The sequence below is a fragment of the Branchiostoma belcheri genome, unplaced genomic scaffold (assembly GCF_001625305.1).
Source record: "Branchiostoma belcheri isolate BF01 breed outbred unplaced genomic scaffold, Haploidv18h27 scaffold106, whole genome shotgun sequence".
Taxonomy (NCBI): Eukaryota; Metazoa; Chordata; class Leptocardii; order Amphioxiformes; family Branchiostomatidae; genus Branchiostoma; species Branchiostoma belcheri.
This window is the reverse complement of record NW_017802447.1, coordinates 20,939-33,121: the sequence shown is the minus strand read 5'-3', so window position 1 is coordinate 33,121 and position 12,183 is coordinate 20,939. Positions and strand designations below refer to the sequence as shown.

The 12,183-nt window shown below is 41.5% G+C and overlaps 2 protein-coding genes across 2 annotated transcripts in view; one reads left to right on the top strand and one right to left on the bottom strand.

Annotated features, from left to right (window-relative positions):
* Positions 1 to 1,821: 1,821 nt before the first annotated feature.
* Positions 1,822 to 4,846, bottom strand: LOC109478162. Its single transcript, XM_019779642.1, has 4 exons — positions 4,680 to 4,846; positions 3,405 to 3,567; positions 3,039 to 3,151; positions 1,822 to 2,907 (listed from the first exon to the last, which is right to left on the bottom strand). Exons 1-4 carry the CDS (start codon positions 4,719 to 4,721, stop codon positions 2,674 to 2,676), a joined length of 552 nt encoding a protein of 183 aa, XP_019635201.1. The 5' UTR covers positions 4,722 to 4,846; the 3' UTR covers positions 1,822 to 2,673.
* A 1,625-nt stretch (positions 4,847 to 6,471) lies between these two features.
* LOC109478025 overlaps positions 6,472 to 12,183 on the top strand; it is a 10,597-nt gene continuing 4,885 nt past the window's right edge. Inside the window, exons 1-4 of the mRNA XM_019779478.1 lie at positions 6,472 to 6,570; positions 6,748 to 6,828; positions 7,138 to 8,172; positions 8,789 to 9,097. Coding sequence (XP_019635037.1) covers positions 6,489 to 6,570; positions 6,748 to 6,828; positions 7,138 to 8,172; positions 8,789 to 9,097 — 1,507 coding nt within the window. The 5' untranslated portion in view covers positions 6,472 to 6,488. The remainder of the gene's footprint in view (positions 6,571 to 6,747; positions 6,829 to 7,137; positions 8,173 to 8,788; positions 9,098 to 12,183) is intronic.

Genomic DNA, 12,183 nt, shown 5'->3' with positions numbered 1-12,183 from the left:
AAAAAAGTACAATACTTAAGGGAAATCAGCAGTTTTATGTAACTTTTATGTAATTTTCAAAATCATACATTTTCATGGTTTAAGAGTTTATTTTATTCACCGACTCTGATATCAGCACAACTCACCAGTTTATAACATTTTCTTAGTGTTGTAAATGCGTCTAAATACTAGAAAGGCCGACATTTGCTTTGGAGCAAATACAGCAATGGCTTCACCACATTTTACGACATGGCAGGGAAAGAATGAGAAACACAAGGGAAAACAATGCTTTACATTGATATAACTATAGTATGAAGTAACATACAACTAAGACTACAACAGTTGGATAGCTATTCCCTACATTATTGGTTAGGATTTTTAATTGCATAATGCAAACTGTTGATTTTCAAGAAAAAAGAAGCGTTCATGCCCCGCATTCCAATGCTGGAGCAGGAAAGCTTAAAATACCTACCAAAACACTTGAATACAGACCTACTGTCAGTATGGAATGGCTCTGTGCAGGTATTAACAAGAGTTTCACAATCTCATACCTTCGCCAAATGATGTTAACCCTTGCGGGTGACGAATTATACAATTTTAATCATTGATTCTGTAAATAAGAGCCTCATTTTCATGGACTATGTCAGTTGATCATATTCTTCATCCAATGACAGCCTTATCATAACAAAAAGGATATTTTAGCACTTCCTCATAAATTATGCAAATGAGGTCATGATTTGAATAAATTATGTTTGTTGATGTTCACCTTCATTTAACTTCCAAATGTGGCAAGTATGAAATTCGGGGTGCAGCAGTTACAACTATGAAATTATAAGAATTTTCCATTAATTATGCAAATTAGGTCCTCATTTACATAATATATATCCTCAGATGTTTTTCTCGTTCTCAAGTAGATGTCACAAGTGTTTTATAGTTCTATTATCGAACAAAGCAGAGTTATAGAATTTCCTCATTAATTATGCAAATTAGCGCCTGATTTGCATAATTGCCATCTGATCATGTCAAGCATCACTTATACTACTTACATACCAAAAATCAAGACAATACGTCAACCGGTTCTTGAGTTATCGTCCTTCAAATTTTTTTCAACAAATGCTCCTGCAGTTCCAGAACAAGGCGCTAGGGGACCCAAACTCACGTCACTTCTTTCCTACCACAAGAGCTATCTACCAACCAAAATTCGTGACCCTAGCATGTCCAGAACATGAGATATCAAAACCGGAAGTTCAGCTGCAGTACCTAGGAAAGCCGCCAGGGGGCCCAAAATCTAATCATTTCTAGGTCTCATGAAGACCTACCCACCTACCAAGTTTCATTCCAATCCATCCACTGCTTCTCGAGTTATCTTGCTAAACCACAAACCCACAAACACACAGACAAACGCTACTGAAAACATAACCTTCTTGGCGAAGGTAATTAAGTTAAGCCTGTTAAATTCCAACAGCCAATCAGCAAGGAGAATAGAGGAAAGCTGCATGCCTATTGGTTGATGCCCTGCATTCCATTGTGATGACTCATGCCCAAATGTGGTAACACTGCACACTAACTCAGTAATACATTTGCTATAACACAGCCAAAAAACTCAAATAAAACCATTCTAAAAGCCTGTATCACAAAAATTAAAAAAACGCCTGGGGGTATTTGCCTACTGTACCTCCATACCAAATTTCAGGTCCTTAGGCCTCAAAATGAAGAAGCTGAATCCATTTAAAGAAATGGCAGGAGGAGAAGAAGAAGGAGGAGAATCATGAGAAAAAGCAATATGGTTTCACCACTTTGTGGTGAACCCATAAAAACGTATAGTATTTTACAAGCCTGGAAAATGATGCAGGGAAACTGCTTGTTTCAAAATAATGGACACAATTTGTCTACTATGTACCATGATATGTTGTTTTGTACCCTGAGTATGAGAATGTAACTCTCGTTCCCAGCAGCCCTATCTCCCTTGTTACTGGCGAATGTTCATACTAAGAAAATGAGGAAAATCTACCTCAAGAAAAAAGTACAGGAATATCGATCTTTGTAAGGTGTAAAGTCTATAAAGCTGAGTGTATTTTTTTTTTATTATTATTTTCATTTTTTTATTAAATACGTAGTACAAAATCACCATTATGATGTACAAAGTACAAAGTCTACATGTAAAGATATGTATATTCGGGTGGGATCGATCAAAAGCAAATCACACAAACCAGCACAATCTCCAAAACACATTAGACAGGCTATGGAATCACTACAATGGCCATGGCACCGGGTATGCCATTAGAGGCCATTAGATACACGATTTCTCCGTTTGCAACCTGCGTACTTTGCTGTGCTTTAACTTCTAATTCATTTAAATAATCAACTGCAAGCCGCTATCAAAACCGTATGGTATGATGCTACATTTGTAGTTGAGTGCCTACTACCCATATTCAGGCCATGACAACTTTTAAAGATGCTGTAATAATTTGATTTTGCTGGCTCTTCTACTTTAGGAGTATGGCTTCAACATATCCAAAGAATAATTCACACACTAAATTGCCAACATTTGTATAGTCCTGACCTGCTGCCTTTCTCATGGGAATGATGACTGAAACTACTAGCCTGCTACTTATCGCTAGTTTTCCTAGCACTCAGAGAAAGGTTGCAGAGGGACTACCGAAAATTTGGCTATTTCAGCTGTGTAAAAGACCTTTACAGAGCTGTTTCCCTCTCTAGAATGCTGTTAAAACAAATGAACTCCCCCGCGACTATGGCGTTGGAGGAGAAGCCCAGCGGCTGCGGGTTGCCTTGTTGATCAAAAGCCAAGTAACGGCTGCTGTCGATCTTGGACTGGTACTTGACCAGCTGGCCGTCCATGTCACTGCCTCTCGACCGGACAAACTGGGTGGACGGGTCTCCCATGTCCGAGTTTGCGGGCTCTGGTGTCTGTAGAGATGGTTCGAAAGCAAATCAGTTTCGTTAGTAACAGAAAAGTGGAATCATAGAGAAAAAAGACTCTCGAAAAGACAAAATATTAAATATACAAAGGGAACAAAAATGAAAGTTACAAAACTTACATGGAAAGGCCTTAACTCTCCGTTCGTCATGGAAATGGCAAAGTTCCTGTATTTTCCTCCCCTGGCTACAAACCGGACGATTTCATTCTCTCCCACGTAGTAGTTAAAGTAAGCTGGAACAAACAAACAAGATGGAAATACCGAAAGGAAATACAAGCTAAGTCTCTTACCTATGTATCTATCCATCTATCTAAAAAAAATTGTATGTAATAGATCTATTGGATTGACTGTCATATAAATAAATGCATATATAACGTTGTATATAAAGTTTGTTGCAGTTCCTGTTTACGTACATATATCTTATTGGAGGTTAACTATCCAGACCCCCCCCCCAGCACCTTTAACCAACTGAGAATACCCCCTTACTTCTGCTGTCGTGCACGTCGCCGTCGCACCGCACCTGTCCCCGGTCGTCGATCCGCATCCACATGCCCACGCTCTCCGAGTAGAACTGCGCCAGCGAGATCACGCACTTCTGGTCGTGATGGTCGATGGAAAACACGTCAGCCTGTCTGTCATACGGCACTTTCTGAAAACAACAACAACACAGGCTTCAAGTTAGTTTATTAAAGAAACGATGCGTTGCAGCCAGAGGCTGAATTACTTAAATTTACAGCCATCAAATTACAAATGGCTGTCGTCATTAAAACAGATAGGTAGCAATTTCAGTCAGGTCACTTGAATGGATGCATGAATTCACATGAATACATACTAGCTCTATTCAACAGTCAAGCCAAAACACAAAACACGCTACTGAACGTCTTGGCGAAAGTACCAAACAACTTACATTGAATTTCCCTGTCATAGCGCATTCATACCGTGCTCAGATGAACTATTGCGTTTAAACGTACCTGTACAAAAGAGGTATGTGATCTTGTATTTTATCTTTGAATGGAGGACGATGGTTTTCTACTCTTAATAACATTACAGCCTGGCTTCATCACATCACATGTCGATAAATACCACTGTGACAGCATTATATTAAGTTAACATTGTAACCAGTGTGTAACGTTAATGTGAGTGGGTATACGTATTTTATTTAACAAATACTGTTACTGGTTGTTATACTATCAGTAACCCTGAACATTTAGGCGCTTAAGTAAGTAAGCCTTAACACAAGCGGTTAGACAGCGAAATGACCTATGCGTGTCGTCCTAATGGCCGTATAATCTATTTGATCAGTAGAGGAGTTTGCACCACTGACCGCGAGGAAGTCGACACGCCTGATTGATTTGTTTGTATGATCACTCCAAAGTTTTTTGCCCCGGGGTTAATGTTGAACAAACGATTTTGTTCTTGGCAGACACGAGGACAAAGTCGTATCTGCATCGATCTCGTGCTCAGGAGGATCGATGGTACAGTTCTATCATCGTCTAGCTGTTGGTTTCCATTCTCTCAGTCGCCGTACGATATGTTTTGTTGTAAGATTTCGGCGAGGATACGACAGAACGACCTTCCAGAAGGATCTACAATAATCTTCTCTATCACAAGACAGTTCACCTTTGCTCGACGCGTCCGCGACTGTCCCAAGAATGTCCGCAACAACTTGGCCTCTATCGTAGGACGAATGTGGCTGGGCCCTTATATCAATATGACCTCGTTTGATACGACGTGACCATTAGCACAATCAAATTTACTCACCTCTCTTTTGACCACCTTGTCCAAGTTGTCTGAATCGTTCATGATTGAAGAGGGCCCCCAGACTTAGCTTCTGAGCAGGCAAAACAATAATCAGCTGGGGTTTAGGACTGTAAAGAAAAGCGACTACGAGCTAAGCAGGAAGTACGGCGGGCGACTCGCGCGGTTCCTCCGAGGGGGCAAAGGTAGGAGGTGCGGGGTCAAGGTGTCTAGTCTAGTGATCACGTGTTGAGTGGGCGGTTGTGGGACACACCTGTCATAGCGTCGAAGGCGGTACCCTCCGGCGCAGACCTTCTAGGTACGGACTAGAGAACCGTGGCCCATGACGAACATTGCAAATTAGCACTACGTCCAAATAAGTACCAGCCAAATGTTGAATATCGTAAATAATGCCCCCCCCCCAAAAAATGAAGACCGACCGCACCTTGAATGTCTGTGAGGGAAGCTACGAAGGTGGGCTGTACCTTTGTAGTCGGAATTACAAATAACTTTTGTCTCTTAAAATACTTTGAAATATTGAGATGAACAAAACCAACGTTATGATAAGTTATACATACATTTGTAAGTGTTGACGAGTTCAGTGACCAGTGCCAAGAAGAGTGATAAGTGTCCCTCAAAACGTCCGGAAGTAATCTTCATCCAGTGTTAGATCTAGAGTTCTAGTTGCCTATGAGTATCGTTTACCTGGATGTCTACACTTCATTATCACGTGCGTCTAACGCTGCATAGAACCTTCCTTTCATTCCAACATTCAAGTTGCCCAATTCCAATTCAGAAGGGACTCGATCCTGCCCTCAACAGAAGAATCGGAATTGCGCACATCGGATGATAGTACATACATCAGACACAACCACACCATGCTCTCATAACTCCGTCGGGTACCCTACGACCGTCATTTTAGAAGAAAAATGTCTTGAAACTGGGATATCTGAATTGCCCATACCGCGGGCTGACAGCCGCTGGGGCCTTTAGGAGAAGCAAGGACATTATATAGAAGCCCTTGGGAGAAGGGATGTTGAGAAACTAATTTAAAAGGAGAAATTGCTTGTGAAAAGGCTACAAACTCCTTATTACACCTCTTTGTAAGCTCAGAGAAGGTGCGTCCGATTGACTCTATTCAAGCCAGCCCGATTAGCAAAAGAAATTGCGAAGAAAGGAGCCGCATAACGCTGGTTAATTTAATCACGACTTCTGATGTACTAAGAACAAGTTCTTTTACAATGTCCTAATCGCCGTACGTCAGTTCCAATTCATTCACTTGGTGTATATCGGCGTCGTCAAGCATGGTAGTGAAGTAATCATGTTCATAGTAATTAGTTTAGTTGTAACAAAATTGTTGTTTCTCATTCATTTGCGAACGACCTCGGTGACCATTGGCTTTGTTATGATAGTCAAGTCCATGGCAATCAGTTGTGACACAATTATCAAGGGAACTAGATACACACACAACAGACGTCCAGGTGGACACCGACATACTACCAAGTTAGTACTTCAGCTACAAGCGCTTCCAGGTACCGTAAGTTTTTTGTGTTGTTGTTAGAATTAAATGTGGGCCGTTGATTCCTTGTCATATATCATTGATATTATATTGCTTCGCCATTGGTACTGAGTATTCCTGATTCGGCTTACGACGTCGTTGGAAAGGAAAAGGATAACATGCGTGGCGTTGTAATTTTGTAGTGTGGCTGCATACTGTGTGAACCTCACTCAATTGTGAGACGTCAAGGGAAGTACTGCAAAAGGAAATGTGTCACTCTCTCTTAATTGCATTCTCCTCTCTGATATAGAATGGCGGGAAAGTGTGTGGTAACCATGGTGATGGTGACGAGTCTTGTTTGTCTTCTGAGAGACAAGACCGGCGTGTCGTCTGCACCAGTGGAACCTGAATCAGAAGGTTCGCCAGACATATCATATCGAAGTGTGAAAAAAAAACTTTGGTTTGGTAAAGTAAGTAGCAAAAACAGTTCTATTAAATGTGAATAGTCTGTTCTGTTGAAAAAAAATCGGTGTTTATTGGAACCTACTTGAAATTCTGATCCTGATCCGCTACTGTGTCAAATCACATTTGTAGGAGAGCTCCAGATTGCTAAAAAGATTGGGGAACTCGACACCAATCTGAAGAATATACGAGAGACAATGACTGCTTTCAAAGGTACGTCGGATAAACTTTCATTAGTGCGAATCAATTTTTGTTGTGAGTTTGTTAATTTTTCTTTTGTTAAAAAAGTTGAAGCATATTTGGATTTAGTAGGAACCCATTTTGGAGCGCCTAATTTACCTAATGACGGATACAATTTTGCCCGTTAAGTACAAGAATAGATTAAATCAATGAGACAGCGTATACGTAGATGTTGATTTAATTCTTATAAAATTTTAAAACATGTGACATATCATACCTTTTGCGCAAAACATTTTACACAATCGTCCATAGTTCAAGATGTTTAACATTGTATTCTTACAGACATGCTGAGTGGCCTTGACAAACGATTCCTTGCACTTGACAGCCGAGTACTCTCCCTGGAGAGTAAGTACAAGGAGAACCAGGTGGAAGAACTGAGGGAGAACTTTCTGGAACGACTGGACAATATGGACATTTCCTTGCAAGTCATCAGGGAGGACGTTCGGGTCTTTAAGGAGTTAGACGCCAAGATTCTGGCTCTAGAAGAAAGGCAAGACGGGTTGGAGGCGCGTCTCGCTGCAACCAACGAGAACTTAGAAACGGCCGTCAACGCTTCCATCGAGCGCGCAGATGTGGTAGAAAAGGTGGATTCTATCGTTTTGAGAGTGGAAAGTCTGGAAAACAAGACCGTCACCAGAGCCCAACTGCACGAGGATTTGGTGGTCTTTAAGTGGATGGGTCCTAAGATTCTGGCTCTAGACGAAAGGCAAGACGGGTTGGAGGCGGGTCTCGATGCAACCAACGAGAACTTATTAGAAGCGGCCGTCAACGCTTCCATCGAGCGCTCAGAGGTGCAAGGAACGGTGGATTCTATCGTTTTGAGAGTGGAAAGCCTGGAGAACAAGACCGTCAGCAGAGCTCAGCTGCACGAGGACTTGCTTGTCTTTAAGTGGATGGGTCCTAAGATTTTGGCTTTAGACGAAGGGCACGACAATTTAACGGCGGCTCTTGCGAAAACCAGCGAGAACTTATTAGAAGTGGCCGTCAACGCTTCCATCGAGCGCGCAGATGTGGTAGAAATGGTGGATTCTGTCGTTTTGAGGGTGGAAAGCCTGGAGAACAAGACCGTCAGCAGAGTCCAACTGCACGAGGACCTGATATCGACATGTAGTACATGTGCAGCAACTTCCATTTCCACAGAGCTTATGGCGGAAATCATGAGCACGGTGGAGAGTCGATTCGGAGAGTCAAGCGGACCAGCAGCAGAGTCAAACGAAACATTAGAGTCAGGCGGACAACAAGAAGGGTCTGACGGAGCACAAGAAGAGTCAAACGAAGAACAAGAAGAGTCAAGTGGAGCAGTTGACGAGTCTGTAGGTAAGAGGTTTTTGCATTATTGATGAAGAATTGCAGCCTCATAAATAGCCTCCGTGGATTACTCGTAGTACAGCCCTGTGGCAGATTTGTGCTAGTTCCCCGCACCATGACTACATGGTTCACGTAGCCTTATTTGTATCAAAAGTTCGCCGTATAAAAGAGTCTAGAATAAATGTAAATACGTCTTTGCGACACAAATATAACGTTGTTTTAAGTGGTGAAGTCTTCTGACAGGGTCCTTCCAATTTTACTAGTGGCAATATTAATAAATCAATTTCCGCCTCAAAATATATAAAGTGAACGTAAACGTAAACATAATAATGACGATATCGCAACGATAACGCTCTAAGATTTCCAACAAAGTCGAATATAGTAACATTAAACTGAATATTGATATTGCGGAAACTTTACTTTATTTTGTTAAAAACGATGTGATACTCGTAAAAGGTAACGACACAACGTAACGTGAATCCATACAGTACGGTAGCGCGTGAGTCACCTCAGCCCTGTTAATTCATATCATCCACTACCTCTGTCTAGCAAACATTTTGTCTCGGGCCAAACCTTTTGTCTCTTGTGAAAAGTCAGATCAGTAAAATTTTGTCTTTTTTTCTAGATATCCGTCTCGTAGGTGGATCGGACTCTCACGAGGGGAGAGTTGAGGTGTTGTACGACGGTCAGTGGGGGACGATCTGTGATGATGGGATGGACATTTTTGACGCAAGAGTAGTTTGCCGTCAGCTGGGCTACCCGGGTGCACACGGAGCGAAATACGCCGCCTTCTTCGGCGAAGGCTCGGGGCCGATATGGATGGATGATGTGAGCTGTACCGGCAGCGAGACGAGCATATCCCAATGTAGCCACGCAGGATGGGGCGTTCATAACTGTGGACACCATGAGGATGTCGGGGTTATCTGTATACAGAGTAAGTAGGTGTAGATGTCCTCGATGCGTTTAAACCCAAGGCGACGTTTTCATGTGGTATCTAAATAAAATGGATGTATGATAGGAATCACCATACCTTTCCTGCATATGCCAATAATACGGGAGATTAATACTTGCTGGGCATTCAATGTCCGCCAGGTGTCGCTCCGCCTTAGAACAAGTTTCAAGTTTATTTCTTTTACCAGGGCATAACTCAGATCCGCTGATTTTCAGATAGCTGGGCACACACATTAAAATATATATTCATGAAAATTACAAGTTGAACAGAACAATATACAGAACTGTGCCGAGTACCTTTCCGAACACTGGTGGCAAAAGAACACATGGAACGATGGAGAGTGTACCATTGATGCCGACCATAAGTTCATCTGTCAAGTCTCTCCTTCAGCCATGAAGTTAGAAAATCTTCAGCTAAGGCGGCCCAGGGCATATATTAGCTATCACTTGGGTCGTGAATAAAACTTGACAGAACTCAACGATACATGTTTCAAAATGTCTCAACTTTGCAGGGATAAATTAGAGCGTCTAAATAAACGTAATGTTAAGTCGATATGTTTATTTTATGAAAATAATAATGCCATTAATTTTTGTAAAAACTGGTTACTTATGTATCAAGTTATGTATCCCTTTATATCGTCTATTATCGGCTAAAAGTGCCCGCGCCAACTTTGATGTCGGATAGTGTCTAAACGGCTTGTGCTAGAACCACCAAATTTGGTGACTTTTCCTAACATACCGTGCTAAATTTTGTAATTTTTGCTTAAACAATAGAATTTCATGGGTTTTATGTCAAGTTACACCATTCTCTGAAAATTTGGTGGTCATACGATATACCGTTCGCGAGTTCTGAGGGGGGGGGGCGAATTTCTGGCTGAAAAGACACATATTTCGCCCATTTTCTCTCATCAATCATGATTTCAAATAGCCTAATTGATGCGGCTGTCTCCCCATCAATAAGAAGATTTAACACCTCCATGAGAAACAATTACAAGTAAGCCGCTCATGTCAATTGTTGTCCATGCGCAGTTCTGTGTCGAACACTCTTGTTTTCACTGTTGACCCTATTGTTAACTAAAGGACACAAAATGACACGAAAAGACAGTTGCAAATGTCAAAAGTCGTGATCGCTTGTTCAGGTTTACTAAAAAAAAAGGGGGTACTTTCAAAGTTTCTCACAGGGAGCATGTCTTTTTTCTACCTCCATGTTTGTACCATGTATGATCCAAGCAATTTGCAAGGAGTTTTTGTGTTTTAATTTTCTGATGTTCTGAACATGTAAATATCAGATCTATCAATAGTATATAGTACATTTTAACAACTCGCTGTGTATTTCACAAAGGCTATAAAACCAGGTACCTTGTTCATGATATGACAGATGTATACTTAGCCGCTAAAGAAACATGTACTTTTCCAAGTTTTAGGTTCTGTGATTTTCTAAGACTCCGGTTTCGTTAATAATGCAGCGCCTTGATAATGCAGCGCCATTTTGCAAAATGGTTCAAACCAAACGATACAACTGTAGAAAATGCGTTCACAAAGCCTTTGGTTAAGTTGTGTTTCGCTTGATTAAATTCAGACTTGTTTGCTGTTATTTAGATTATTGTATTTCCCTGTCAGATTCTTTTTGTTCTCTTTTGAATTCAAGGCTATAAAAAGACTTCGCCTCCTACGCCCATCTATTGTGACCACTGTAATATTCTTCTCTACTGATTTAACCAAAGAGAACAGACTTTGACGACGTTGTCATTTAAAACGTTTAATCTTCGCAGTGTTACAATATATCTTCACTCTTCTTTGTGCTAACACCGTAACGTCTCTACAACATATACATCCAAGGAAAGTCGTGTAAAGTGCCTTTCCCAAAGGCATAAGATCGGTGACATGGGCAGGATTCGAACCCGCGACCTCTTGGGTTTGAGCCGAACGCGCTAGCTATATAGCGACTGCGTCACACGACGCCACACATTGTAGACGTATCTACGTCTATCCAACGTACCTCTAAAATACGACATTTTTGACAAGGGAATAATGATTACAACTTATGTCCCGCTTCAAAGCAGCGTTTATCCTTTTATATTTAACCAACCAGAAAATTGCCAAGTGGGAAACGGAGAATCTACATAAGAAACCCGTTGTCCACCTACATTTTAAACGACCCTTTTTATGGCATTTTTGCAGCATCCATCGTCATCCCAGACGTAACGTTTGTTAAATATGCGAAATTGTGACTCGGAAATGATGCCATATATATTTAAAACAATTGCAATATAAAACCTTCGCCCACTAATGACAATACTTTCTCACCTACTTTTTTGTAGAAAATGAAGTTTCTCCGACATTGGAAGCTGTTTCCGGGGGGACACTTATCGGCGGGGGAACCTATGGGTGCAACCACGACTACGTGTACGGTGCGAATCAGCCGTGGTGGACGGTGGACCTGGGAGGCAACTACACTGTCAGTCGGATCAGCCTTCTCAACAGGGCTGACTGCTGTAAGTATGTGGTGACAATATGTTGGATCTATATTATGTATGACCGCAATTCGGCGTAACACACCAGCTTCACAGGCACGCGGTGCGGCGGCATCTGGTTATATTACAGTAAACGACCTCTCACAAGTGTTACACGCGTTGTTTATTAATGAAAGCCATTTACATGTAGAAAGGATACCTACTGTACATGGTGGCAACAAGTTAGATTCTAGTTACAATAGTTGCAATATTTATGTACACGTGTCAAAAATACGGGTGCAAAATATGTTCTACCCTTTCCGATTAGTTCATATCACGAGTAGGATAAGATAAGTGACGACGACGTTCAGCCTTCCACGAACACGTCACTCTTCAGTGTATCAGATGTTACTATTTTCTGTGTACGTATCGATAACTTGGTTAACGATCTATGACTGCTGGTAAAACATGAGTCGTGACTATGGTAGGGCGACACCTGGCGACAGATGAAACAGGGTACAGGGTACATGGCGTCGTCATGTCATTTGAACCCAACATCACATGTAGCATGTAAGTACGTAACTATGGTAATTCATCTAGTATGAAGGTAAGGTGT

What these genes read in the sequence shown, in the direction of transcription:
- LOC109478162 (XM_019779642.1), bottom strand. Translation starts at nt 4,721, where the DNA reads ATGAACGATTCAGACAACTTGGACAAGGTGGTCAAAAGAGAG. An exon ending in ACAAGGTGGTCAAAAGAGAG is followed by an intron (nt 3,568 to 4,679) that starts GTGAGTAAATTT and finishes TGTTGTTTTCAG; the next exon opens with AAAGTGCCGTATGACAGACA. An exon ending in GAGAGTTAAGGCCTTTCCAT is followed by an intron (nt 2,908 to 3,038) that starts GTAAGTTTTGTA and finishes CCATCTCTACAG; the next exon opens with ACACCAGAGCCCGCAAACTC.